This window comes from Synchiropus splendidus, chromosome 2 (genome assembly GCF_027744825.2).
Source record: "Synchiropus splendidus isolate RoL2022-P1 chromosome 2, RoL_Sspl_1.0, whole genome shotgun sequence".
NCBI classification, from domain to species: domain Eukaryota; kingdom Metazoa; phylum Chordata; class Actinopteri; order Syngnathiformes; family Callionymidae; genus Synchiropus; species Synchiropus splendidus.
In genome coordinates, this window is record NC_071335.1 from 32,199,596 (window position 1) to 32,227,229 (window position 27,634).

At 41.7% G+C, this 27,634-nt stretch overlaps 3 protein-coding genes across 3 annotated transcripts; 2 read left to right on the forward strand and 1 right to left on the reverse strand.

Annotated features, from left to right (window-relative positions):
- Positions 1–21: 21 nt before the first annotated feature.
- LOC128753802 (programmed cell death protein 4-like) lies at positions 22–6,954 on the forward strand. The gene is made up of 12 exons (XM_053855903.1): positions 22–110; positions 460–540; positions 1,206–1,514; positions 2,666–2,760; positions 3,205–3,318; positions 3,393–3,614; positions 4,627–4,724; positions 4,833–4,947; positions 5,726–5,833; positions 5,922–6,032; positions 6,114–6,253; positions 6,345–6,954. The coding sequence occupies exons 2-12, from the start codon at positions 498–500 to the stop codon at positions 6,400–6,402; spliced, it is 1,413 nt and encodes a 470-aa protein (XP_053711878.1). The 5' UTR covers positions 22–110; positions 460–497; the 3' UTR covers positions 6,403–6,954.
- On the reverse strand, positions 6,342–8,066 carry LOC128753803 (BBSome-interacting protein 1). Its single transcript, XM_053855904.1, has 3 exons — positions 7,967–8,066; positions 7,384–7,454; positions 6,342–7,160 (listed from the first exon to the last, which is right to left on the reverse strand). The coding sequence occupies exons 2-3, from the start codon at positions 7,427–7,429 to the stop codon at positions 7,003–7,005; spliced, it is 204 nt and encodes a 67-aa protein (XP_053711879.1). The 5' UTR covers positions 7,430–7,454; positions 7,967–8,066; the 3' UTR covers positions 6,342–7,002.
- Positions 8,067–8,826: 760 nt separating this feature from the next.
- Positions 8,827–23,543, forward strand: LOC128754878 (leucine-rich repeat protein SHOC-2). Its single transcript, XM_053857830.1, has 9 exons — positions 8,827–8,912; positions 17,588–18,611; positions 18,981–19,118; positions 19,181–19,311; positions 19,401–19,589; positions 20,871–20,993; positions 21,157–21,294; positions 21,378–21,495; positions 23,028–23,543. Exons 2-9 carry the CDS (start codon positions 17,909–17,911, stop codon positions 23,234–23,236), a joined length of 1,749 nt encoding a protein of 582 aa, XP_053713805.1. The 5' UTR covers positions 8,827–8,912; positions 17,588–17,908; the 3' UTR covers positions 23,237–23,543.
- Positions 23,544–27,634: the final 4,091 nt, after the last annotated feature.

The following is a 27,634-nucleotide window of genomic DNA, read 5'->3' on the forward strand; positions in this document are numbered from 1 at the left end:
GACCAATCAGATTAACAAAACAAAGGCCTGCGATTTTTAGTTGCTGGGTAGAAGTCACAAGTATCTTCAGTGTTCGGAGCTGCGCTCTCCAGACGGAAGAAGATTTAAGTGTGAGTTAAACTTGAATATTTTTTTTACGAAACTCGTTTGAATGAAATGCAGTTTGTTACTTCGAACTTGCAAATCAAAAACGTAGGAGCGAAATCTAAGTAATTGTCGTTTTTCTGTTGAAAGCAACAACTGTGCGATTAATATGAGGTAGTGTTTACAGTTGTGTTCGATTTGAATTTACACATTGTGCTGTTATGGATTGTGTCGCACTCATTATTTAGCAGTTAGCATCCAGGCTAGCGCGACGTCATTGTTTATCAACACTAGCTCGAATGGGAGGTGGTGTCGCGAGCTGCGTATGACGTTTGTCCTTTTTTATCATTCATTCAACGCTTTTTCATGTTGCAGGTCCGAGTGTTTTTCGTTTGCTATTAAGTACCGTCGAAATGGCTACTGACTGCGAGGCCTGGCTGAACTCGAACCCAGTCGGTGAGTTCGTCTGTCGGGGACGAATGTGTGTCACTGGGGCGCTTGTCGAGGGGAGATGATGGACCCGTAGTCATGTTCTCGCTTTCGGAATTACTGCTGAAGCAAATGGGTTTAAAGTGCCATCGAATAATGATGCAGCACGGTGTGAAACACGGTGACAGACGTGTATAACGTTATACACAACTGTATATATAGGTGTCTAGTGACTGACATTTAAAGGTCGAGCTTTATAGATACAACAGAATCTGCGTTATTTCCTTAGGAAATTCAGTGCCGTGATACACAGACACACAGTCTAGGGTCACAAGTAAACTGTATTATGTATTGCGAACATATATACTATTATAAAGAAAGCGGTAAACAAGAAATGGTATCTGATAATAAGTGTAAAAGTGATGACAATGCAACTCAAGTCTCAAGGAATAAACTTTACCAAGTTTAAGAATATTTGTTTACCTCCCATTAAGTATTTTATTAGTTTTGAATTTTAATTTAATATGTCTATGTTTCTTCTGCTGATAGAAAGTGTAGCTTGAGTGTAAAAGTCTAGTCTTGTCTCATTGTTTGGATTGTATTGAATTTGTTATTTTAGCCAGTGAATTGAAAACTGTGCAAATCTTTGCCGCGTCATCACCTTTGTACTCTGTGTTCTTCTCCCCATGCAGAAGCTGATGACCTCAGTGACTCCTTTCAGTCCGAAGATGAAGACAATGGAAAGTCTCTCAACAAGAACATCAATGAGATTAATGGCAACTGGATGTCCTCGTCTTGCAGTAGCATCCAAGAGGCCCGGCTCAAGGCGAAAGCCAAGCGTCGGCTGAGGAAGAACTCCTCCAGGGACTCGGGAAGAGGTGACTCCCTCAGTGATAATGGGGATGTGATCAGGTGGACGGCCGTGGTACCGAACAGTCCCAAGAGCAAACTGCTGGACAGACGATCTCGACCAGGCAAAGGCAGAGGTCTGCCAAAGAAAGGTACGCTCTTCATTGTTGACTGTTTTCGAATCAATGGTGCACCAATAGAGGGGGCACTGAAATGATTCTGCCTACGAGTTTTGCTGCTAGGCAGTAACATGAATGATGCTTTTTAATAGTTTCAACAGCAATAGTAAAATCAAGCTGAGAGAAAATTATAAGCTTTTAAGCTTTTGGTTGCGTCTTTTGGAAAAGCTGATGTCATGTGATATTCAGTGACGTGTATGAGTGAGTGATCGAGTGATAATATAACTGAACTTCCAAGTGATGCTCAAGTGTTGAGGCGTGTGATGCCTTCCTCAGTTTCCGTCCCTGCTGTCTCGTCGAGGATATTGGATATAGTTCTCTTCAGTTCAGCAAGTTGCCCTTTCAGACTGCTGGGCCTCCCTCCCAAGGTTGCCAGGTTTCATAGCTATTAAAATGACTGCAAAAGAAACCCATGCCTGGTTGTTTTGAAAGGCAATTACATGATATCCCTCGATGACCTCTGGTAATAACTGCCATGTCATCACTGAGCACCCACAAGGACGGGTGTCGTATGTCACATATTTAGTTGGACTAATGGAGGGTTAAGGTTGTCGCACAAGCAGCTTTGCTGTTTGGCTTCTTAGACTGTCTACAATCTGTTCGGGGCTTCAACCAGCTGGTGCTGGTCTGTATGACAAGTGCAACGTTCTTCAAATGGATGGAGATTATGACTCCAATTGTATGATGTGGCTAAGCAGAACTATTAAAGGGGGTATTGCTGTTATTGGTCTTCTAATAATCTGACTCCATGCTTGTCAAAACAGTGTTATGACCAATAGCCTCTGAGGTTTCGTCTGTGACTCTAAAGCAACGTTCCAAAAGATGAGCTTGAGACACCTGACACGGCGAAGTGAGAGCAGAAGTGACTTGGACCCATGCTGGAGCTCTGAGTGATAAATAGCAGCAGTGAGTCGTGCAGATCCTGCGTGACTTTATTTCTGACATATCTATCTGAGGATTATTTGGAGCGTGTCACATGTTTCCGTGTGTGTTGATGTCTGCATGGGTGGAAAGGACTGAGAGCTTTTTGATCCTTTGGGTTCCTTATTTAATGTCAGGATTTCCATTCATTGCTTAGTATACCCTCACACACAGTGGGGTGATGACACTTCTCTTGCATACAGGTGGCGCTGGAGGCAAAGGTGTGTGGGGAAAATCAGGGGAAGTTTATGAACCAGAGGAAGTGGACGAGAAAGACCCCAACTATGACGAAGCCCAGGTACGACGTGCTGATAACGGGTTTCACAGTCAAGGTCAGAGTATCTTCATGAGCAAGCACTTGTAGAGTTCCACGACAATGACAATAAGAAAAACAAAGTATTAAAATAGTCATCCGTGACCTTGAATTGTTCTTCTTTAAAGGGCTTCACTACTGGTTCTCTTCTAAAAGGCATGCAATTGTCTATAGAAAAAGGTATAAGCTGATGACAAAAATGTGTGATAGTGAAATAAAAGTCCCTCTACTTGAAGGGTAGTAACATGATGTACCACAGAAGTGTCACTTCGTGTGCAGCAGTGTTAGCAGTTTCTCAAATCACTGGAGTTGAAAAGTAATCCAACAATTTTCATATGAGTGAAGTGCAAGTGAAGGGTCTCTATTTTTTGGGGAGTGTAGCAAGTGGCACCTCAGCAAGTATAGTAAAAAAATGTACTCTTTCTGCAGGTTAACTGTGTGTACGAGACTGTGGTTCCTCCTCTAGATGAGCGGGACTTTGAGAGGACTGTTGTCCCTATTGTACAAGAGTACTTTGAACACGGTGATACGAATGAAGTTTTGGTATGTATATTTTACCCAGCGCCTCTTGGTGTTCTCTTTATGCATTTCTGTCTAAAGCATTTGTGCACATGCAGGAAATGCTGGCTGAGTTGAACCTTGGCTCTATGAGGAGCGATGTCCCCTCACTGGCAGTGTCTTTGGCGCTGGAAGCCAAAGCCAGCCATCGGGAACTGACCTCCAGGCTGCTGGCTCGCCTCTGTGGATCTGTTTTGTTACCCAATGACTTGGAGAAGTCCTTCGACAGGCTCCTACGGGAGCTCCCTGACCTGGTTCTAGACACGCCTGACGCCCCACAGGTAGGAGGCTAGAAGAAGTCTCACACCAACTATTCAAATTAGGGTGAAACAGATCAATTTCACCTTATTAATTTCAGAAAAAAATGTGGGTCACGCTTTTGGGAAAATGTATTACCCTTAATAAACTACTCATTCATATGTGTATTTGCACCATATTAGCCAGCAATTGATCCTTAAAAAGTACTGATGAGTGTTATGTTGAGACTTGAAATCTCAAACCTTTTTTTTTCATTTGAATCCCACCCATAATTAATATGTAGAAAATGAAGGGAACAGTTTTGTCCTCGTGTTTGAGTCACAGTGTGTAGTTCCGCACCAACAAAGGTTCTTTGGAATTCGTCCTAATAGTACTTCATGTTGCACTTGTGGAGCTGATGTTGACAATTTTGCGTTTGACTACTCGTGCTGTGTAGACACTCTGCCACATCTACATTCTGAAATTGCAAACTCAGCAGTGCGTTCTAAAAGCCCGCCTTTCGTTCTCTGCCTCACTGGTTCTTTCTCACAAATCTGTGTGTTGAGAGGAGGGTTACGACCCTGCCCTCTCTGCATGACTTTCCCTCCACAACCTTCACTTTCTCTATTCAGCTCCCTGTTCTTTTTTTGCCTGTGTGCCAGCAGTGCTGCGGTCAGATGAGAGTCGGCAGTTGTCTGAACGTGAACAATGGTCCGTAATAACTGCAGCGCCAGCAAAGTCTCTCTGAAATCTCTCAACACCCAACTCCAACTTTTTTCCATTCCACGGTTCAGTATTTAATGCTTATATGAAATTGAAAAGTTACTTTTGGGGCTTGCGGCTGCCTTCATTTGCAAGCCTGGTTCATTGCGTCAAACTGGAGGCCTGGCATTTCAAAATGTCTCCTCTTAATGGCTGCTGTAAAAGCACTCTCACCACTCACACGTCCCATAAAGCAGCACTAAGCTCATGTAACTGGTAATGTTTTCAGAGCCCAAGGTTTCAATGTCTGTATTCTGATGAAATGTGTTTCATTTTTCTGCTTTTGCATTGCAGCTGGTGGGCCAGTTCATTGCTCGGGCAGTCGGCGACCAAATATTGTCTCAGAGCTTCGTTGAAAGCTACAAAGGCAGAGTGGACTGTGAATATACGAGGTATGTGATTGAAGAGTGTCGAAGTGTTTGCTTGTCACCATGGTTTCCTGTTGCTGCGTGTGCATCACATCAGCATGGCTCTTCAGTGGACTGGTTTCCCTCTCGCAGGGCGGCTCTGGACCGAGCGGCGGTGCTGTTGAAGATGAGCATGGGTGGTCTTCGTCTGGACAACAAGTGGGGCGCAGGCGGCGGCCAGAGACCCGTCACACAGCTCATCAAGGAGGTGATTTATTTTTTTTTAACCACAGGATTTGGATAGAAAAGTGCATTTAGATCATAAAGCCCACAGTCTGGAGGCGTTTCCCAGACTGGGGTTCGTCAGCTACAGGTTTCTTGACTTGAGATTCTGATGTCATCTCTCAATGGTGAGAGACAAGAAATCCTGACGTCTTCAAAGTTGGAGTCCATATGGTATTGCTGTGGAATAACAGCTCCTTGTGATCTGTAATATTTTGGGCAAATATTGTGGGATATTTTTGGATGCTAAAATTGAACAGACTGATACAGTTTCACATTTAACATAACAATGCAGCGCTGACTGAGACATGTCAATCATTAGCAGGTGACCTGAGGACGGTGAGTGGCTGATGCAAACATGTCGTTCACCAGCAATGGCTGGGATGAAGTCAATTATATTTTTAATTATCTGTGATCAATATTTCGAGTTTTGTTGAAAGAAAAAACAAGTGCTTATTAATCGTGATAGATATTTTTATTAAAAAATGAGACCGTAATTTTGACTGTATTGGTGCAGCCCTAATAATATGTCATAATAAATACGCCTTAGCGGCTGTTGCGCCATAGTAGTATAACAATAATGGCATGAGTCCTCTTATTTTGCAGTTAGTTTTCCTGAATAAACATGTTTACAGCACTTTATTTTTTCCAGTTTCCTTGTTTAATGAGTGTCATTTCACTCATTTCAATGTGCTGAATATATAAAGGCATATATGTGGCAGATGAGGCTGATTATTAAATCCTGTCTCGTGCTCTTCTGTCAGATGAACCTGCTACTGAAGGAGTTTGTCCTGTCTGGAGATGTCAAAGAGGCAGAGCGGTGCCTGAAAGACTTGGAGGTCCCCCACTTCCACCACGAGTTTGTCTATGAGGTATATACAAAGCAACAAATGTTCAGACTGATCAGCTTCCTGCGCATTAAAATAGTGTCGTAAACACTAATATTGGTGTTGTGTTCAGGCGATTATTATGGTGCTGGAATCGAAAGGAGAGAAGACGTCCAAAATGATTCTGCAGCTGCTGAAGTCTCTCTCGGAGTCCTCCATCATTACTGTGGATCAGATGAGAAGGGTAAGCTGCCACCTAGTGTTCGAGCTCGTGCACTGCACCTTCAGAGCGACAGTAGACTTTCACTGTGATTTTTTTTTTCAGGGATACGAACGAGTTTACCTGGATATTGCTGAAATCAACATTGATGTTCCTCGAGCTTACTTCATCCTGGAGCAGTTTGTGGACTGCAGCTTCAGTGTGGGAGTCGTGGACATCAAGTTGCGAGATCTCTGTCCCTCTCGGTGAGTTCACTCGCTCACTCAAACACACGACTCACTCAGGGCTGTGTACAAAATGGATGCATGGTTGCTTTAATCATTTCTGTCTTCTCAGAGGTCGGAAGAGGTTCATCAGCGAGGGAGACGGCGGCGTCATTAAACTTGAAAGCTGAAAGACTATTTTTATGTCAGAAGAAACTTTTTTACTTGCATATTTTTTCAAAACCTTTGGGTAACCTTTCCCCACGATGGTGATTTAAAAGCCAGTTGCGCTTAAATATGCACTTTTGAGTGAAGCTCAAGTAGTTGACTGTCTCCAGTGTTTCCATTGTAATATTTACATAAGCTAGCCTGTAAAGTGCCACCCGCCAATGTCAGTCATTCCACGCTGTTTTGTACTTGCTCCCCTTGAGTTCACTGCCGACCTTTCCTTTTTCAGTGATTTATACACAACACAGATCCCCTTTAATAAGCTGCTTTCTTTCCAATGCTGTGATTTGTTTTTCATTTTACTTTTGAAATTCAAATATGTCAGAGTGCAATGTGAACAAGATGGAAGTAAGGGCCACCGAGTCGTCTTTCTGGCTTTTATTTTTGTATCTGGGAAGAAACAGGTGTTCAAAAAGTACTGTGTACGGATCCATACTATTAAAAACATGTGAAGGCTGTTTTCTAAATGTTACAAATATTCTGTTCATGTTCAAAATAAATATCCTATTCTGCCATTTTGTGTTTGAGAAGTCAATTGGGTGCAACTGGTTTGCTGAACAATCCTACTTGGGCTCCTCCTTCATTGCAAGCTCCTGTTGTCGAATGGCGTCTTGTGCTTCCATCTGCATCTTCTCCAGTTTCTCCAGGGTGACAGATTTGAGTGGGAGCAGCTTCGGTTTGCACAGAACCATTGTTGGGACCTCTTCCATGGACACCTGGCCTTTTTATGTAGCCAAAAATATATCATCAACTACATTATCATTCACATATTATTAAACTGCAGTTAAACAATCTTAAAGTTTAGGTGTCCGGAGCAACACAATGAATGTATTCAAGCACGAGAAGAGCGGGAACACACCCACTGACCCATTCTTGAGGAGTGAGCACATTTTTGAGATGGTATGCAAGTGCGGAGGAAAAAACACTTGGTAAACAGTACCAACCTTGTTTGGGCAGAACCTCCCTGAGCGTCGATTTCACTTCTGGCATTGTGTTTTGTTACAGCTCAGCAGCACTGAAAACAAAAGGTCTTGTTAGGATTCATTTAAAAAAAGACCAGACATAAAAGTAAAATCAGGTTTGACTCACACAGGTTAGATATTGTCAGCATGCCAGATAAAAACATTATAAGGATGAGTGTAAATACAAATGAATGACGTGTTATCATATATCGCTGATCCAGCAGATACTTGGCATTAAAACGCACAAGATGGAAACTGAAACAAGAAAATAAAACATGCATACACGTTTATTCATGACGGCGGACTAGTAAACTGGTAAAGAAATAACTCGAGGAATTGCCCTTATTAAAGCGCTTTTTCAGCATTTGTCGCAAGGCATTTTAATGTTTGTCAACGGATAATTACTTTAGCATGCTGCTAAGCTAAAGACGCGAGCAACAAAAACAGCATCGTTTGACGTGATCCTGTAAAGCACAGGCGTTGACACTATAATGCATTCAAACAAGTAGCTTTTTATAACGGTCACGATTAATGATCAAGGCGTTTAATACTCCAATACACCCACCTTTAGCATGGATAGCAGCCGTTGCCAAGCCAACTGGATTACGCCTCAAAACAGTGTTTTACTGACACCTAGTGGAGACATTTGGGACTCTTACACTATGGAATAATGGTGAAACTTTATTCCGTGTTAGCGCTATATATATATATAGCGCTAACACGGAATAAAGTTTCACCATTATTCCATGGTGAAACTTTGTTGTTTCCGTATGTTTACTGTTCTTTTCCTTTTCCTTTTTCGCCTTATAAATGTTTTCATGTTATTTTCAGGAAGGTGAAACGCTCCCTTTGTCTCATAAACACCAGTGACACACCAGTGAAACTGTTCCAGATGTTAGGAGTTTGCATCAATTGCTGTGACTACTTATTAAAACACATTCAGTACCAGTTTAAATGTATGTCTAACCCAATAAACATAACACGTTTTCAAAGAGACCTTATTTCTGTTTTTATACTTGAAAACAAAAAGATTTTCTTCAGTGAAACCAGTCTGGCCTGGAGGTTTGCTATGCCATCATTTAAGTCATCTTCTTAAACAACTATTAACATATAACAACTATTTTGAATAGCAAAAACTACTTATTAGGCTTTCGACATATTTGATGTCCTCACGTCGTTGACGGACAAACTGTGATTATTATTGTGAATAGTAATTGTATGACAGCACGAACAGGGCTAAGGGTCTTAGTTGGTGCATTTACAGGCCACGCAACAAAAGAGGGGGACGTGATTCCGGGGTGACCTCTGGCTGACGAACCCCTTCCACAGAAACGTTATTCGTGCGGTGTTTTGGTCACTTCCTCAGCTTGCAGCAGCTCTGTCGCGCGCTCCTATTGGCCGGCCGTGAGAATGACGCAGGTTGGCGGCAGGGGGAGGGGGAGCGGCAGTGTAGGATCAGAGGAGGAAGCAGCAGCAGCAGCGACTAGGATGGCGGAGTCACACCTCTGAAGGTAAAACACTGATTCTCTCCTTCTACCAGCGGACTGTCGGGCTTGTTCAGCGCGTCTCCGCGCGTGGCCACTGAAGGCCGTCATCCGTGCGCCCTGCTACGTCCCGTATTCCAGTCAAATGTCGTCGTGCAATGGCGAGAACGGACGCACTCTTTTGTTCGGAATGGCCGCTGTTTTTAGGAGTGTTTTCTTTTTTGACGTGACTGTCTTCAACAGTAGAAGGCGGCCTGGACACCCTCGAGTTGTGATACGTTTCAAGGAAGGCGTGTTACACCGAGGCCGACCTTCTGTCCGTGATGTTTAGTGAGGGTGTCTGTGTTGCTCAGCTGGCCGCAGCAGGGGTTTCTCCTGTCGGCTCCACGTCCCATAGCTGCTCTGTGGGGCCTGTTCCTCAGTTAGCATCACCAAAGGCTGAAAATAAACCAGCACACCGACACCAAACCAAGACAACCACTGCATCTCACTTTAAAGCGTGTGCTACAGCGTCTCGTCAAAGCAATGTGTCCACTAGACTTTTGTTTGGGCTGTTTTACAGTGGTTTAATGGGAGAAGCTAGTGGGCTAGCTGTCGTTAGCATTAGCACTTTGGCTTAGCTTCTATCATATATATGTCTTGTTGTCACCTCACTTGTAACAGGGAGCTTTTGCCATGGCGACGCTGTTGTTTAGTGGCCCGCTGCTGTGTCTTTAATTCTAAGATGCATAGTAAGAATACGCCTGTTCAAATCTCTAGCTGCTTGACGTTTACGTCACAGTGTGAATAAGTGCTAACCCAAACCAGGAACAACGCAAATCCACGGTAATGAATTATGAAGACAGGTAATGTGTTATATTGCTCGCTTATATGTAAAACCCCTTGATAAAAGTGAAGAATTGGCCACACGAGCCTATTGGTAGTTACAGTGTAATACCTCTGCCTTACATATATTCTGCAGTTTAGGTTGCAATATCTGTTTTTTTAATGTATATTAGATACATTTTGGAAGGCTGCCATGCAGGAGTGATGTTACTGACCCTAAAATGTTGGGGATTTTTTCATGACCTATATTTCACTGTTGACAGTTCCATATGACATGCTGGACTGGCTCCCTGATGATATTAAATGCAGTTTCTTACGCTACTGATACTCGCCTCGTCCTGTTCTCACAAGAACTATGGATGTAGCAAAATGGTAACCTCACAAAATGGTACCAGGACCACAATATGAAGTTCTCACAAAATTAAACTGAGTTTAAAAATATGACTGATCAATGACAACATACATGTTCGATGATAATTTGACTGAAAAACAACAGGCACAGTATGACCTTGTGTTTTGCTCTGCAAATGAAGGAATTCCTTTCTTAGTTTACAAACCTGTTTCTTGAACATAAATGTCAAGAAAACTTAAGCCTCAAAGTCAGGTAGGCTTAAAAGTAAATGGCAAAATGGGCATCTATATTTAGACTTATTTTTGGATTTTAGACCTATAATCCAGGACTCGTTTTGAGAATTAATACTTCATGAATGGGCATGGTTTGACTGGCTGGGAGTGGAGGTTCTAGCCAAATTTTACTGCAGAAAATTTCTTTCTTTCTTTACCAACTTTTAGGTTTAAGGTCCATTTTCAAATAGTTTTTATTTATATGTGGTCACTGATCTTTTACATATTTGATACTTTATGTGATACAAATCTATTCCGTGCTGTTGGAATTGTCATTTCCTGGTGGCAGTCTTCCCAAAGGATCAATAAAGTTCTATCTAATCTCTAATGTAACCCACAGATTAATGAATTAACATCAACGTATGCAGCAAAATGTCTCCAAAGTCATTCACGCGACAGATACTACCTTGATTTATGATGGAGGTTCTTAGATTTGGCAGATGTTGAACATCGAAGTTACACAGTCTCAGTTTTTAAATCAAAAACTGGACAGTAAAATTACTCTCGACTCACATTTAATGTCAATAATCCCTTTTTAATGGTGATATATTGTCATTTTGGAGAGACAAATGATGAATTTGCATAAAATGCCAATGAAATTTGACTTTAAAAGGTTTAGCATTGCTGGAGTCCAACAGAATGATTTACGTGAATTACGAAATTACACAGGCAAAGTAACAGAAAATCTGAAGAAGACATGAGTTGTTTTCACTGATGTCGAGTTGTGGTCTTCCGGACATTTCCTCCACTCGGGTTTGTTGCTACCACAGGCTTCTGCTTAAGTGAGCGGTGCTTCAGGGCTCCAGCTCCCGTAGAGACTGCAGAGAGATTGCTCAAAATGAATATCAGACTCAACCACTTTCAAACACAAGGACTGTGAAATTTAAAGTCATCGCAAATATGTTGAATAAGATAGCCACATCGCAGCGTCTGGCAATGACCTGGGGTTTACTCAGTTGGTAGAATCCATTGAGTGTTCGGCGGGGGTGGCAGATCATCAAAGGTGGGAGGTTTGGCCAAAGTAATTGAGTAAAAAATAAGTAAACCAAGCCTTGTGAAAATACATTTTATTTTGTCCTTCTTTTTTAATTTTATGTCATCATTTTTTATTTTGCGAAGAGTCATGCCACAAAATCTATTTGCACCTCTAACCAGATCCCACCTGCAGTCTGGGTGTTTTGCTTTTGTAATTCTTTGCTTCACACTCTCTGCTCTAAAATCTTTGGATTCAAACAACCTTTTCAATGAAACCTCACATCGTTTTTAACCAAGAGCCCCATCTGCTGGCCTCTGAAAATTAGGACACTGTTTCATGAAGTCTCATCACTACTTCATGGCTAACCTGTGCTTGTACTACCTCATTTGGACAGTGTACTTCTATTTAGTCAATGGCTGTATGTTTTCAGCCCATGAGCTGAAAAACAATTGTTGCAAATAGCTGATGATAACATCATGGCCCCTGCTCATGTTCATGTCAATGTGTTTTCAGAAATTGGAATCAATATCTGATGTCATCATATATATATATATATATATATATATATATATATATATATATATATAAACAGCTAATGTCTTGTAGATTCTAGTTGTATCTAGTGATCTAATGTATCTCTTAAGGATTGCAGGAAGTGATGCGTTTTTTACATGCATTGCTTGAAAACTCAACACCTGCCAATGTGTTTTATTGTTTGCATTTCTTGCAGACTGTAGACTAAATTGTCTGATATTTGGTTGCCATAATTCACAGACTATCTTAGATGTGGAAAACACTAACCTGCCACATGATGTCCACCTATCAGTTGACATGAGGAGAAAGTCTTGGAGAGAGACAGGAAAGTTAACTTTTTGAGTCCAGTTTTTAATCCCTCTGAAAATGTAGAGGTTGAATGGCCTTTTACTCAATACCAAGGAGTTACCTTCCATGTAGCAGCCTAACCTCAACAACCCAATGAAGCAATTAAAGTTGATCCCTGCCAATACCTGATAATTGAATAAAAGGAAAATGTTTTTCCAGATATGAGAGAAATGTCCTTCTGTTTGTGATTAGATTTCCTGTTAAGCTTGACAGTAGCATCTTCCAATTCATGCTGTTCATCTGGAATATGGGAAAATCAAGCAACGACATCACCGTTCAAGTTGTTCTTTTGTAAACGGTAAATTGAATTTGTCCAGCTCTGCTACTCTGGCAGGGACCAAGTCAATGTCTACAGGTTGCTGGATGGACTTATTGTTGTGGTAATGCACGTGAGCTGGATCTGTAGGACCTAAATGGGCTGGATTTTTAGATGGGGCAAATGTGCCTAATGGAAACACGATTGCAAGTGCAATATTCGTAGCGCAGGGGATTTTGAAATACTTGGTTTGGAGTGTTTTTAATGGAGCTAATGGAGTTATTGTTCATTTTCACCAGACACCAGTAAACACATCATGTGATGCAGCTGATGGTCAACGTATTGCTGGGTGATATTGCCTTAAATGCATATCTTGATATATTCAGGTAAAATGCCGTATCAGATTTGAAGCAGTACGATATTTTACAAAATGACATATACCACTACAATTGTGTCACAGCTCATGTGAGGATGCCCCTCAACACTGTGACCAGAGTGTTTAAATTATTTATATCCTTGTGCAGCAGGGCTTTACTCCTTTCTCTGATTTTATTTAAGGGTATGATACATAATATATACTAATATTGAACAGTGATTTAAGTTTTCTTTTTACGACTCAATAGTTATATAAAGATGTTATTCATTTCAATGTATGCATCGTTTCATATTATTTCATTATATGTAGGACTGGCTTACAGGGGAGAGGTGTTTTTATGTTGGTCGTATCAGATGTTGTATGGTATGATGGTCATGCAGTAGAATGATGTATTGATGCGTTTTGTGAACGTAGAAAGACTCCCACCCAAAATAAATTAATATTTTTTACAAATTGCATGCTTGTTGCAGATGTTCTGAAAACCAGTGGTGATTTGGAAGTGGATAAGTTTATAAGAACAGTCACGTGCGCTTAACCTGAGACAGTGGTGGTGAAACCAAGCGCTCACACTGCATGTGGAAAGATAGCTCAAGTACAGCAGTTCTGTAATCATAGGAGTGTCTTCTTCTCAAAAGAAGCTCATGAAAAATCACACAATAAATGCTTGAAGGGTGACAAATATTTAGTAAAAGCAATATCTTGAGTCATTGAATAATAGTGATTATAATATGAATCAAAATAATCAGTTGACTATAATGCGTGCAATAAAAATGTTTATACTATTGTACATTTTACACAGGAGCACTCATGCCGCTTTTTCTTTTCTGCTTCATATTGGCTAGTTTGGCCAAACTAGATGAGCAATTTTGAAATGAAGCTTGAAATGAAAACAGTTTTGAGTTTATTAGGAACGGGCATCTGAATATGGAGTGAAGTGTTAAGTCGAAGCCCCGCACGTGTTTTTTTCTGTTGCACATGCATGCAGTCATGGCAGGAGTTTCTTCCATAGTCCCCTGACTTTGTCGTTTAGTGAAGGTGGAAGACTTTGAGCTGAGTTTTTTTTAAAGGTTTGTTCAGCCTTCACTCTGGTATCTCCAGCCATCACTTAGTATTGTGCTTAGCCCTGCACAATATTCATTTAAAAAATGCAATTTTGATTAACTTCTATTTGTATTCAATTTCCAAACCACCTGGATTCGCATCACAAATGCGACTTTCCTTTGTGGGTGTTACACGCCCAAGTGTAACTTTCAAGTTCCCGCGATGGCTTCAGCTTCAGCCAATGACAAAGCGCCGTGTAGTCACCTGTTTCACTCGTGACGTGAACGCGGTTGTGATTGAATAGGTCAGCGATAGGACAGAAACTGAAGGAAAATGGATGACAAAGCGTGGACTAGTTACGAGAATCAGCCCACCAATCAGTCTCAAAACAAACTTGTTCCAAAAAAAAGGCTCGCATTTGGTTGTGTGGCTGTATTTTGGATTCAAACCGGTCAGTTGAAAGTGACTTGCAAGACTTTCACTCGTCGCAGTTACCGCCAGGTAACACCACAAATCTTTATCAGCACCTCAAACGTCATCTGTTTGCTGCTGCAGAGAATCGTGATATCAGTTCTTACCAAAAGAAAATCGTGATTCATATTTTCCTCTGAATCGTGCAGGCCTAATAGTGCTACAAATGACGATCAGCATCTATAAATCCTAGGCGCTGTTCCTATATAGTACCAACATCTGTTGGGTGCATTCTGCCTTTCCTTCTTATCAGGATCCATGATTGGTCAGAGGATTGTCAAAGTAAAAGCTCCCCATAGTCTCTAAGTCACTGTAAAAAGGAGTCCACTCCTACAACCATGGGAAGTTGGTGTCTGGGAAATTTACTCAAGGCCAGATGGAGCCTGTTGGCTTGTTAAGTAAGGATGCAATGGTTCTAGTCCAGTGAAGATACTGGTCCAAGTGAAAAGAAGAGAAGAGCTAAACTGTATCCCTCACTCAGAACCGCAAAGGTAGCCAGACTGGCTGTGGAGTGTCACCTTTAAAGGCTGGAGTCTCTGTATTCTGGGCTGTTGGGATGTTCTGGTTTTCCTCAGTTGAAATATGTGACTGTTTTTCAAACAGTCATGCCTTATACAGCTGGTGCGGGACATCTTTCCCGTTAATAGTGAGGTGTGTAAAACACGTTGCATAGCTCTTTTATTCACGATACGTTACATAACGCATTCTGTCATGTAAGGTCCACTGCTGCTATGCTATTCACCCAAAAGGTCATATGACTGTTGTTTGGGGGCTCAGTGCTTTAATAGCCACTTCTAAAGATCACTCTTAGCAGTGGTAACCTTTTCCCATAGCTTTTATCCTGATCTGCCCTTGACTCTTTTTTTTCCACCGGGTATTTTGTTGTAAAATGTTGATGGAATTACTGTATGCGTAACGACTAAACACAGTAACCATGACCACAGAAATATCTTGAGGGCTGTTCAACTTTAAGGACATCTTTGAGAACAAATAAGGCTGTCTGTTTTCTGTCCTCTGTGATTCAGATGTTTGCTGTATGCAAACGATCGCAAATAAAAATGCTGCCAATGCCTTTAGAATGATCTCACATGATGACACGTAATAAGATGAGGTGTAAACATTGCAACAGTCATTGAGGTCGACACGTTGACATAGACCAGTTAACAAAAAAATGACTGGAGCACGTCTGCTGTTGGCGGAATTAAAATGGGACCAGTTGAGGGTGTCTACATATTGGAGATATCACTCATAAAACAAAGAAAACAAACATACAAATCATTGACCTCATTGACTGACCAAAATTCTGTGAACAACCTTGCTCATTTTTCTTATTTATTTTTAATTTAATAAATCACATTCGCGATATACTGTATATTGAATCAGCACGCAAACATTGGAAAAATATTGAATCGGGCCACGTGCATGTCGTCCCAGCCCTACTATGTACATGTGAACGTTTACCACATATACAAGAAGAAGTGAGGCAAGCAAAAAAAAAGTTTAAGTTTTAACTTAAAAGGGCCCACATTGTGCAAGGTTTACTTCTGTTTTTAGGTCCATGGGACCTCAACTTGCATGTAAAAAGCGCCATGGAGCAGCTTCATTTGAACCATTTCAAACCAGTAGGAATCGCTGTTCTGTGGTGACACAATCCATTTATTTTATGGGATTCAGCTCCATCCAAGCTCTGCCTTTGATCAGTTACAAAGCGGGTGGTCACGGGTGGAGAATGGCATCAAAAATGAGAGTTTGTTTAAAGAAATGTAGCATATGTGGCGATAACACACCGATTTTATTTCTTCATTTTTCAAGTTCACGATTCACATTCAGTGGATCAGAAGATCCCATCCTGAAACATTTTTTAAAATGGAGCTGGTGAGAATGTTGAGTTACATGTTCGCAATTAAGAGATGGCTGCATTTCAGATCTTAACAGCCACAAGCACTATGGTCTCTGTTGGCTGTGAGGGTCAGCAGAAGCCTGAAGAGAAGCATTCTGTTTACCACAGAAGAGAAGACCTGCCATGTTTTCTCATTTTCATGCACCTTAGTTTTATAACACTTTGCAGCAAGGAGAGTGTCACCATCAACACCCAAATTTTTTTGGCCTAACCAAATGCCCATTGTCCGCAGTCTGCACCAGAAGGAAGTGTAGCCACCAAGTTAACCAAGAAGCATGTGACAATATTTTAAACACAGTATTAAACTTTATGAGTCCGTGAGGCAATACTGAGCAAGTGAATATCTGTAGTCCCCGTGCAGTCTGTTACCACTGCATCACTGAATACTGAAATATGGGTGGTACTACATCTAACTTGATAATATCAATAGTTATGATACAAGATAATGGATATTGTCTTCATTAATTGTGATTTAATACCAAAATAACTACTGATAACTCTCTATTTTGTTCCTCCTTTTTTGAAATCATCTCCTGCTTGGCTCTCACTCATTCTCACTGCATATTTCTGGCATAAGTTTGAGCTTGTTCTTCTCTGGATGTCATCGAAACATGCCAGTGTTGATAACATGCAGTGATAAGCTAAGAGGCGATGAGACTCGCCTGGGCTGAAGAGCTTGCACTTTGTTCTGGACTTCAAGCTATAGTGAAAATCTTTTATCTGTCTGCTTGTTTAGGTGGGGCGTGAGGTTTAGCAACGTCAACAGCCGCTCAGCCGTTCTTGTTTTGCTGGGAAATGTTTGTCATTGCGATTACTTCTTTCAGCAGATCAACTCTGATTGAGATGAACACTCTTTTTGTTGAAGATTTTGAAGCTTTTTTTTACTGTCATGAGTGTATGTAGCGAGGAAAATGTAAGGTTTTATTGACTGAATTATACACTTTCACAGTCTGAAGTAATTGACAACCACTTGCTACTTTAATAAAAAAAACGTTTTTAACGTCATTAGTTTTGAATTGCATTTTATTGCAATATCACCTACCTACACTACTGTTCTGTTGCGTATTGTGTTAAAAGTGAGGTTGTAGATCTGACTCTTTTTAATACTTTTAAGATATTTGTCATCAGGCGCTGATTTTTTAATTTATATTCCGATGTAGGATTCCAATATAAAAACTTAGCTCTGTTTTTTTAATTTACAAGTGAAGTTGTGTGTGTGTGTGTGTGATGCCATTCATGTTTGTCAAACTAACAAAGGTCTTTCGATTTCTGTCTGTCTCTATATGGACACAATGTTTTTAAAAGGAATGGCAACTACCACTAACCCCTTTTCTCTCTGTCTCACCAACAGTAAATATAGACCTTTGGAGTTTGCATCACCAAGGAATTGAATCCAAATATCCAGGAGTTCTGTGCTGTTTCAAGCATGTGGTCCATCAATGCCACAATCCATCTTCCTGCCACTCATGACCTGTTAACAAAGGAATAAGGATCAAGTACCGTATCATTTGTGTCTGGAGGTCTTCTCTTGAGATAGTCATAAATGTGTGGGCCTTCACAAGGACGTTTTCTCTCCCAGCCGCTACGGCTACCTTTGTCCCTTTTTACCTGAATAAGTTTCCTCACAAGAGACTCCCATGAGTGACTCTGTAGGAGGCTGGATAACGTCGCCATGAGTAGTACTTTAGGTAAAGAAAAAGATTCAAAAGAAAAGGACTCAAAAAGTGGTCCCACTGGAAAAGAAAGGGAAAAAGAGGCCAAAGCCCTGGCTGGTTTAACGAAAGATGGAGGCAAAGACACCAAGACCAAAGGGAAAGATACCAAAGAAGGAAAGAAGGACACTAGCGGCTCCACCCTTGGTGTTGCCTTCTCTGTTGACAATACAATAAAGCGACCCAACCCGGCACCAGGTACTCGCAAGAAGTCCAGCAATGCTGAGGTCATTAAAGAGCTTAACAAGTGCCGCGAGGAGAACTCTATGAGACTCGACCTTTCCAAACGGTCCATCCACATACTGCCCACCTCCATCAAGGAACTGACGCAGCTGGCTGAACTCTACTTGTACAGCAACAAGCTGCAGAGCCTGCCAGCTGAGGTGGGCTGCCTGTCGGGTCTGGTCACATTGGCGCTGAGCGAGAACTCCTTGAACAGCTTACCCGAATCTCTGGACTCGCTAAAGAAACTAAAAATGCTCGACCTCAGGCACAACAAGCTGAGAGAGATTCCCGCAGTGGTCTACCGGCTGACGTCCCTCACCACCCTCTACCTTCGATTTAACCGAATCACCACGGTGGAGAAGGACATCCGGAACCTCTCCAAGCTCACCATGCTCAGCATCCGCGAGAACAAGATCAAGCAGCTTCCTGCAGAGATTGGTAAGTTTCGATTGATGACGTCGCCCCGTTTTTAAGCCCCGGGCTCTGACCTTTCTTCGGCTGGACTCTTTAATCATTAATGGTGGAATAAGTGGCACATTGTATGTACGGTAAATAACACTATTGTCATTCCTAGTTGTGACCCCAAACCAAGGAAGTGGATTCGCTCACCTCACTCAGATCAATCATGAACTACTGTGTGCATGTGCGTTTTTATTGTGTGAACTTTTACTAGGTTTAACTGTGATCTGGCTTCTTGATCTGGTCTGTGCCTCTGGGAAGATGGGTCTGGACTGTTCCTGCTAGCATGGCAGCAACGTATTGCTTGCTTGTTTGGCTGCTAAATGTGAGTCTTTGCTGTGTCTGCAGGGGAACTTTGCAGCCTCATTACTCTGGATGTGGCTCATAATCAGTTGGAACACCTACCGAAGGAGATTGGAAATTGCACACAGATTACAAACCTTGATTTGCAGCACAATGAGCTCCTGGACCTCCCAGAGACTATAGGTACGACGCTCGCGCCGCCTCGCCAGCGAGCAGCGATTCCTAATCCACCTGTGTTGTTTCAGGCAACCTTGCCAGCATAAACCGCCTTGGCTTGAGATACAACCGGTTGTCGGCGATTCCGAGATCATTAGCAAAATGTCGTGATTTGGAGGAGCTGAACCTTGAGAACAACAATATCTCTGTGTTGCCGGAGGTCAGTAGACGCGATGAGTCATTCACATGTGTGCTGCCGTTCCCAAGCTCCACAGTTCTGATAACCGTTCTCTTGTGGGGCTGGACCAGGGTCTCCTCTCCAGTTTGGTCAACCTCACCAGTCTGACTTTGGCGAGGAACTGCTTCCAGTCGTACCCTGTTGGAGGACCATCCCAGTTCTCCACCATCTACTCCCTCAATATGGAGCACAATAGAATCAACAAGATCCCTTTTGGGATCTTCACTCGGGCCAAAGTGTTAAGCAAGCTTAACATGAAGGTAAGAGGCGGAGAGACAGGAATGTTTAATGGAATCTGGACTGTGTCACCAAGCTCGCAGCGTTTGTTACTGATTTATTAGTCGTCGGTTATGGCAATGGATATGAAAATCCTGCTGTTATTGTCAAAATGTGCAGTATTAATTCAAGTGCTTTTCCAATATTGTCTTTCCAGAGTTTCAAAGTTCTGCTTTGTGTATAGTCGTCTGAACCATAAATGCACTAAAATGAACGATTGCAACTTTATCTTACTGTCCATATATTGGGAATATATATATATATATATATGCACTATTTTTAATCATTATTATATAGAATATTTCCCCCCAGATTCGAAATTATAAACGTTTTGATGGGCGGGAATGACAAGCTCAAGCATGTACCTGCCTAACAGAGCTGCCAGTGGAAAACACTCTCCATGTAATATATGAGGCAAACCTTTGTTTTCAAATTAACAAGAACTCAAACCAAGCACTGAAGGATCATGCTAACATGGTTAGCGTTCTGCTAGTTGCTCCTCAGTGTCGCCCCTCTGTGGTTGTCATCCTTGTGAAATTAGTTGGATATTGGTTAGGTCTGTGAGGACGCTCGCTCTCTCAACTTATCACCGCAACAGTTTAGCCCCAAAAGTTAACTGGCAGAAGGTGTTCCTGCACCTTGTTACTGCACATAAATTGCTGTGTGTATTTGTTTATTTATATATTATTATTTATTTAAATACTCACACTGTCATCGCCTTGAATACTCAAATTTTGGGGGAAACCATGATGTGCATTTTTGTTCTGTCAGTCATGTATTTTTTCTAGATGTGTATGATAAATATTGTAAATTGAATCAGGACAAAAGCATATGGTCCCAGCCCTGTTTATGACATAAAACTGACTGTGGTGTTGGGCCTTCATATTTGAATGAGTTGATGAGATTCTGTAACCTCTCTCTCTGTTCAAATGCTGTCATGTGACCGTTAATATAGTTTACCTCCGCTCCTCTAAAGTCAACGATCAGGTTAACACAGTCACTGGCTGCTCACTGATCTGATCATCCACTGGGTCAGAGGTGCCTCATGCTCGGATCCTAATCTATCAGTGTCTTATGAGGTTAGCTCAGGTGGATGGTCGGACAATAAAAACACAAGTTCAATGTGAGTGACTTATGACAGGTTATTTTATTTCGGCATTAATGGATCACTACATCGTGCCAGGGAAGAAGGGGGAAGAGGGTGTGACACCCTAAGCAAGTGTGGAATCTAAGTTGTGTCTTGGTTGTGTGTTCCTTCTCCTCAGGACAACCAGTTAACATCTCTGCCTCTAGACTTCGGGACATGGGCGAGTATGGTGGAGCTCAATCTGGCCACCAATCAGCTAACAAAGATCCCGGAAGACGTGTGTGGTCTAGAGTCACTGGAGGTAAAGCAACACACACTGACCATCACTCTTGTTTCCCTGCAGTGAGTTGCACGACAGTATCAGAGGTGAAGGACTGGAGGACTCTGATCACACATGGCAAATTTATAGTCGAGAAACCTCACCGTGTGGATTGTAGTTTTACTAACATGGTACGTCTTTGCAGGTGTTAATATTGTCCAATAATCTTCTGAAGAAGTTACCACATCGTATTGGAAATTTAAGAAAACTGAGGGAGCTTGACTTGGAGGAGAACAAGTTGGAATGTCTACCAAATGAAATCGCTTATCTTAAAGATCTACAGGCAAGTTTCGCAGTGAAGATTTGGCAGCGGCGTGGCACTTGTTTGGACAGATGTGTTTATCGCATTGTTTCCACTGCCATCAGAAACTGGTGTTAACAAACAATCAGCTGACCACATTACCCAGAGGCATCGGCCACCTCAACAACCTGACTCACCTGGGTTTGGGAGAGAACCTGCTCCAGCAACTCCCAGAGGAAATTGGTAAGTACCAAACATAAACAATAGTGCTTCAGGTTTGTACGGTAAACTAGCCAGTCTCCTGCCTTGTTTCCGATGTTGGATCAAACCCAGTTTGAAGTGCTTAATAGGTTTTCGTAGGTCATTAATGTAGTCATTCAGGTTGGTGTCAGATGACCCAGAGAGAGACCGGTGCGCCATTCAAAGTCATGAGGCTCTGGTTAGGAGTGACATTTCAGAAATTTGACCTGCATAGATGAATTCACAACAGAGGGGCGTTTTGAGACTCGCTTTATATTTGTTGAGTTCCAAAGACAACCGCACAGCGCATCTCATGAGAGAATGGTTTTATTTGAAACTTTCTGTTGTATATTATGCTGTGGTTTCCAGAGAATTTACAGTTGGATTCCTCTGGACCCTTTGATTGATGATAATTCAGTGGGGAGAGTTTACATAATGTATGTCTAGTTTTCACTTCAACACATGCCATTTTCCTTTCATATGTCTTCTCCTTCCCAAGATCTTTGTCTTTTCACTGAAAGGTAACTTGGTGCTTTGACACACACGTCTCACTGACTTATGGGTTCAAAATTGAACCCTGTCTAATCTGATTTATTATTGAGGTAGAGCTGGATGATTAATGATGGCAAACGTTTGAAATATTCAAAATTAAAATATTCAGAATTCTGATTCTGAAATATTCAAATAAACAGTGATTCTAATCAAAACTGGGTAAATATTCAGCTAGTCGATGAGACTGGTGTTCAGGTCAACTTTCGTTGAGGATGGTAGAGTTTATTTTGCCTGCTTTGTTGTTTTTTGACATTTGTTGAGTGGAGAATGAAAAATATTTGTTTTCTTTATTTCATTTGCTTTGTAGCTTGTTTAATGTGAATAGATTTTTAAATAACTAAAATAAAAATAAATAAATAAGACAAATCGTATCTTAATGTGGCATTTAAAAAACAACATTACAAAAATCAAGAATAATCTAAAAATTGTTGTCATTTTATTTGTCATATTGCCCTGCCCATAGCTGCCGTTCACCTTTAGCTTCAAGCACCAGACACAAGCAAAGACAGGCCTCTGTAAGCATTTGTACCAACCAAAACCCAAGTCTAAGTAGGCATCAGCTCACTTTTGTGTTACTGTGTGACTGACTTAACTTGAATTAATTCTATTGTTCTCTAATGAGGGCATTTGTTTACCTGTCTGGTATATCATATATCATTTGCAAAATGTCAGGAGGACTGGAAGATCACTCGAGCCTTTTTTTTACATTTAATTTAATTTTTCTATTCCATTTTATTCCATTTAAGTATATCCAGTCTGAGAGGTTGATGTGTTTCATTTTATTTTTTGATGTGTGTCTTTTTTGGGCTGAGGAATCTTAATTCTAGAAAGAGCCTGGCTTTCATGAAAGGGAAAGAAATGAATGGATACTGGACTACAGGCACAGAGGGAAACCACTAAGCTGCGCATCACCCGAAACATTTTAAATACTCAAGATATGGGAGGATCTGGGAAGTTGATGTGATTGTGCTGTTTGTCTTCAGGCACACTGGAGAACTTGGAGGAGCTGTACCTCAACGACAACCCCAACCTGCACAGCCTGCCGTTCGAGTTGGCGCTCTGCAGCAAGCTGTCCATCATGAGCATCGAGAACTGTCCTCTGAGCCACCTGCCGCCGCAGATTGTGGGAAGTGGCCCGTCTTATATTATCCAGTTCCTCAAGATGCAGGGACCCTACCGTGCCATGGTCTGAGCCCAGAACTCCTTCGTCCCAGTCGGACTCTCCCGACTTCTGCGGCGCTGCACCCTGTTGCCTGCCTGCCCTGTTCGCGTGTGTCACACACTCAAAAGGAATCGGACTCACTGGAGTCCACGACGGGGCGCAAAGAAGAGTTTCAGGAACAGGACATGTCTTACCCATCATGAGCTTAAGACACTTTCCTAGACTCTTATTATCGGGGTCATTTTAGGACACGCCCACTCTTGCTTATCCTTTCATTCCAAACGCACCATAGGAAATATTTTCACCTATTTGCCAAAATGCATATATTTATATATATATATATATATATATATATATATATATATATATATATATATATATATATATATATATATATATATATATATATATATATATATATATATATATGGGTGGTAGTGTGGCAGGTCTGTAAATCATTTGAGCGCCCTCTCTTTGCCAACATATTGTCATTACACGCATCTACTGTGAGGGAGGAAACAAGGAGGTTATATGCAAAAAACAAAAACAAAACAAAAAAAACTCCACATTTACTGCTGCTGCCATAATGATCCCTTCAATTCCAAACATGTGTTCATTGCTTTCCGAACCACAGAGAACAAAGCTCTAACGGTGGCTTGTATGTCATTTTAAGTACTTTTTTTTTAAAGTTTTCTTTTTTTTTAAACTGTGCCTATGTTCAGAGTGATCCACCGGTTCATTCCTGAACACAATCCTTTGTGGTGTTTCGAAGAAAAAAAGGTTTTATTTTTAAATGACTGCAGTTTTGTCCTTCACCCGTGGGTTTCCTGTCCTCAAGGGACGACGTTGGGTTTTGTTTCGCAGCGGCCGCGGCCGCCACACGCGTTGCTTTGTTTCCCTGAAGATGGGTGAGTTTCTAACATTGCTTTCGTGACAAAACGTGTTTGAAGCAGAGACCTGGGTGGTGGGATGTTCTTCTCCGTGTGCACACGTCCTGGCTGTTGCCTTCGTAATGGGGTTTCCTCGCTCGGTAATATCGTCAGTGTTGGGCTGCGCAGCTGGTATCAGTCTGTCGTCATATCGGAATTATCACAAGTCAAAGAATATACTTTTACGTCAATATCCATCTTTAAGTTTGGACAGGGTTTTGCCTTTAACTCTTAATATCCCCGTGGTTTGCAATTGTAATTTAATTTTTTTAATGCCTGTTGTCCCACACTGTCCCAGCATTGATGCTGCTGCTGTTATGCACTTTTTTTTTTTTTTTTTAATGAAACGAGACATCGGCATTCTCCATGTTCAGAGAGACAGTTTCGCCTCTTTGGGGGGGGTCTGAATGGGGGCATGTTGTTTTGATAAAGAAGTATTTTATCCGTTCAACAAATGTCTTGTAAATTTGTATCGATCGATTCTAAACGCAGGGGCAGGCGAGGAACTTCCTCGCCACTCGCTCTCTTGAACTGTAAAAGGGTTTGTGATATTTTTAAGATTCTCATATCTTGATTTTTATTTTTTGTTTTTTTTTCTTCTTCACCAGTGACTTGTTCAGATCAGAATTGTTTATTGTGAATCATTGAATGTTCTTTTCAGATGATGAAATGTGTATTCAGTTAGTATTATTTCAGTGATTGTACATTAAAGGTCCCAACAAAGGTAAATAAGCAAACCTTTTTAACCCCTCCCTCTCCACTGCCCTCAAACCTGCCGCTCCCTGGTTTGTGTTGTCTGTTTCGAGCGGTGGCAGCTTCTGGTCGAGAGACCACGACAGCCTCCTGTGGGGGTCTGTACTGTTGCTTTACCAGCAGGTCTGTGGCTGCTCTTTCCTGGACTGATCTCAAAGCTGTTCCACAAAGCGGTCAGATCCACGTTGGATCCGACTTTTCCACGCAGATCAAATGTTTTTGGACATATAGTTGAGTCACTCGGAAAACATTGTAAAAAGGGCTTTCTCTGTTCTCGCTCAACGATATGTCAGAGGCATTGCATTCCTGGGTTTTCTACAAAAGCTTTGGAAGATTTGACTTTCTTTGTGTATTTACTTTGTGTTGTAAAATGCCTTCAACATGTACTCAAAAGCAAGATGTGCATTAGGTATGCAGCGTGACTGCTGTGACCCATTTTTACATTCACACACACACACACACACGTTTCTTTTCCCCACGTGACGGTTTAGAAAGTGGTGCAGAAGACTGCCATTATCGAACCCCTCTTCTGTTTTACTGGATCCAAAATGACTCTGCTTTGGTGTCACTTTACGTTGTGTCATTTAAATACATCACACATTGAAAAGTGGTGATTCTGAACCTTTTTCCATTCCGCCAGGTCTACACTTGTGTGGTTATTTAATATTTCCGCGGCGTGGTTTTGTACATCACCATAACTTCTAGGTGCGTATCTCCATGCTGATCCATTAACCCTGGTCTTCTCTGTCCGGCGCCCCCTGGTGGTTGTGACTGGTCATCATTTTACAGCCTTTGTGTATTTCAGTACAACTTTATGTTTAGCTCTGGGCGGGACGGCCACTGAATAATCCGTGGAGGATTCTTGAAATGTCCCAAATAAAGATGGAAGGGGTTCCTGTTTCCAAGTCGTGTGTCAAATTTTGAAGACAATGGCTGAGTTTAGCGACACTTGCGGATGTTTCGAGGAACAGAGCTAGCCAATAAAGGGGCCCTACCCTGCTTTGCCAACTGGTGTGTGTGGGAAGTTTTGCTCCGCATGTCGTGCCAAATCATGAGGTCGCTCTGTTTTGAGTTGTTGCCATTATTTTTGGGCAGTTTCACATCACCCTTGCTACTTTCACAAACTCCATGAATTTGTGCCGCAACGTTTGACTCCGCCCACCCCCCTGCAGAGCGACAAGAAGAATTGAGCGTCATATGTAATACGTCCAGTAATATTAGTAGCTACTAAGAGTCTGAGCCGACACACCGTAGACAAATTCGGCACATTTACTTGTGTTCATAACAAACCCTATTAAGTACACCACTTAAAAGTTTAAGTAACAAGGTTGCTGGAGCTTGGTGAGCGGAAACGGCAACAGCTGTGGCGGGAAAAAAAAAAAAAATCTATTTTACGGCCAAAATTTGGAGTCAGATCAGCGAGTCTTTTGAATTCCTGCCTCTAAACCCAGAACCTTTCATTAAGCCGAGCATCCCATCCATGCAGCAGATCTTTCAGATTAACGTCAAAGATATTTTGCTTAAATCTAAAATGGAGATCAATATCCCTCCCAAACTGTAGCCAGTATTTCAGTGCTCCACAAGCTCCTACAAGGAGCAGCGTAGGGCCCCTTTACTTGTTGCTACACGTGCTGCATTATGTTGAGGCTGAGTTTAGAGGGTGGCAGCTGGATTTTGCCAACGTGAGGGTGGTCCACAACATCTGAAAGGGGTGAGAAAACGCTTGGCCAGAGGACAGAGCTCCACTCCCGACTATATACAGGAAGGATTAGATTTACTTACCAATCACTAAGAAAAAGTCGAACTCGAACTGTGGATGGTGGCTGGACGCTGAGGCTCTTGCACTACTATCTGTATACTTGACTGCCTTACGTACGCCAAGCCAAACCTTTATGCCCATGTGATCAGACGTCTTTCAGTTTCCGCACCATTGTGGACATCGGGAATGTTGGGGGTCACCTGTCTCCTGTTGGATCAAATGACTACCTCGATGTGAGTCTTCATTTCTGACCAACCAACCGACCAACGTCCGGTCGGAGGGCACCAGTGCACCCAACACAAGTCGACAGCAGGAGACCAGCAGTTGTACTTATTTTGGAAAACATGCCTTTTATGACAAGTATTATTTTGCAACTGCACCGCAGGACAGATCCAGAGATTCTTCTGCTTTGTTGTAAATACTGAATCAATGCCGCCCCATTGTAAGTCATGTGACAACTAGTTTCAGAGTGCTACTTTGCAAATGGGTGAAAGTGACCAGGTTTGATGTTCTGTATGTACATACATCTTTTTAACTGTAATAAATGATCAATATTTACAAATTTTACCCTGAGTTGTTGTGGCTGTTCTGTAACTTGGAAGTCACCAGGGAGCCAGTAGACATCCACACATACCTTCCTCAACTGGCTTCTGTCACTCACTCGAAGCTGGATCACTTTAGGGGCCACTTTTGAGAACACCACACCAACACTGAACACATCACTCTCCATCCTTTTCAATGACACTTTTGTCTTTCTTCTTATACAATTTATTTCCCCCCTTAAATTGGTGAATGAATGAATACCCCGATTAAATAACTCGATTAAAAGTTGCCCATCGTACCTGGTAATAGTTATATATAATCGGACCATTAAAAACAGACACAATAAAAAATAGGTTGTTTTTTTCATGGAATTAAATCAATACATGGGATGCTTCGTTGAGCTCTGGAACTGGTGCGACACTGCCCTCTACTGGTTGAAGTTGT

What these genes read in the sequence shown, in the direction of transcription:
- LOC128753802 (XM_053855903.1), top strand. Translation starts at nt 498, where the DNA reads ATGGCTACTGACTGCGAGGCCTGGCTGAACTCGAACCCAGTCG. An exon ending in TCACACAGCTCATCAAGGAG is followed by an intron (nt 4,948 to 5,725) that starts GTGATTTATTTT and finishes CTCTTCTGTCAG; the next exon opens with ATGAACCTGCTACTGAAGGA. An exon ending in CTGTGGATCAGATGAGAAGG is followed by an intron (nt 6,033 to 6,113) that starts GTAAGCTGCCAC and finishes TTTTTTTTTCAG; the next exon opens with GGATACGAACGAGTTTACCT.
- LOC128754878 (XM_053857830.1), top strand. Translation starts at nt 17,909, where the DNA reads ATGAGTAGTACTTTAGGTAAAGAAAAAGATTCAAAAGAAAAGGACTCA. An exon ending in ATATCTCTGTGTTGCCGGAG is followed by an intron (nt 19,312 to 19,400) that starts GTCAGTAGACGC and finishes GGGCTGGACCAG; the next exon opens with GGTCTCCTCTCCAGTTTGGT. An exon ending in TAAGCAAGCTTAACATGAAG is followed by an intron (nt 19,590 to 20,870) that starts GTAAGAGGCGGA and finishes CCTTCTCCTCAG; the next exon opens with GACAACCAGTTAACATCTCT.
- LOC128753803 (XM_053855904.1), bottom strand. Translation starts at nt 7,429, where the DNA reads ATGCCAGAAGTGAAATCGACGCTCAGGGAGGTTCTGCCCAAACAAG. An exon ending in GGAGGTTCTGCCCAAACAAG is followed by an intron (nt 7,161 to 7,383) that starts GTTGGTACTGTT and finishes CTACATAAAAAG; the next exon opens with GCCAGGTGTCCATGGAAGAG.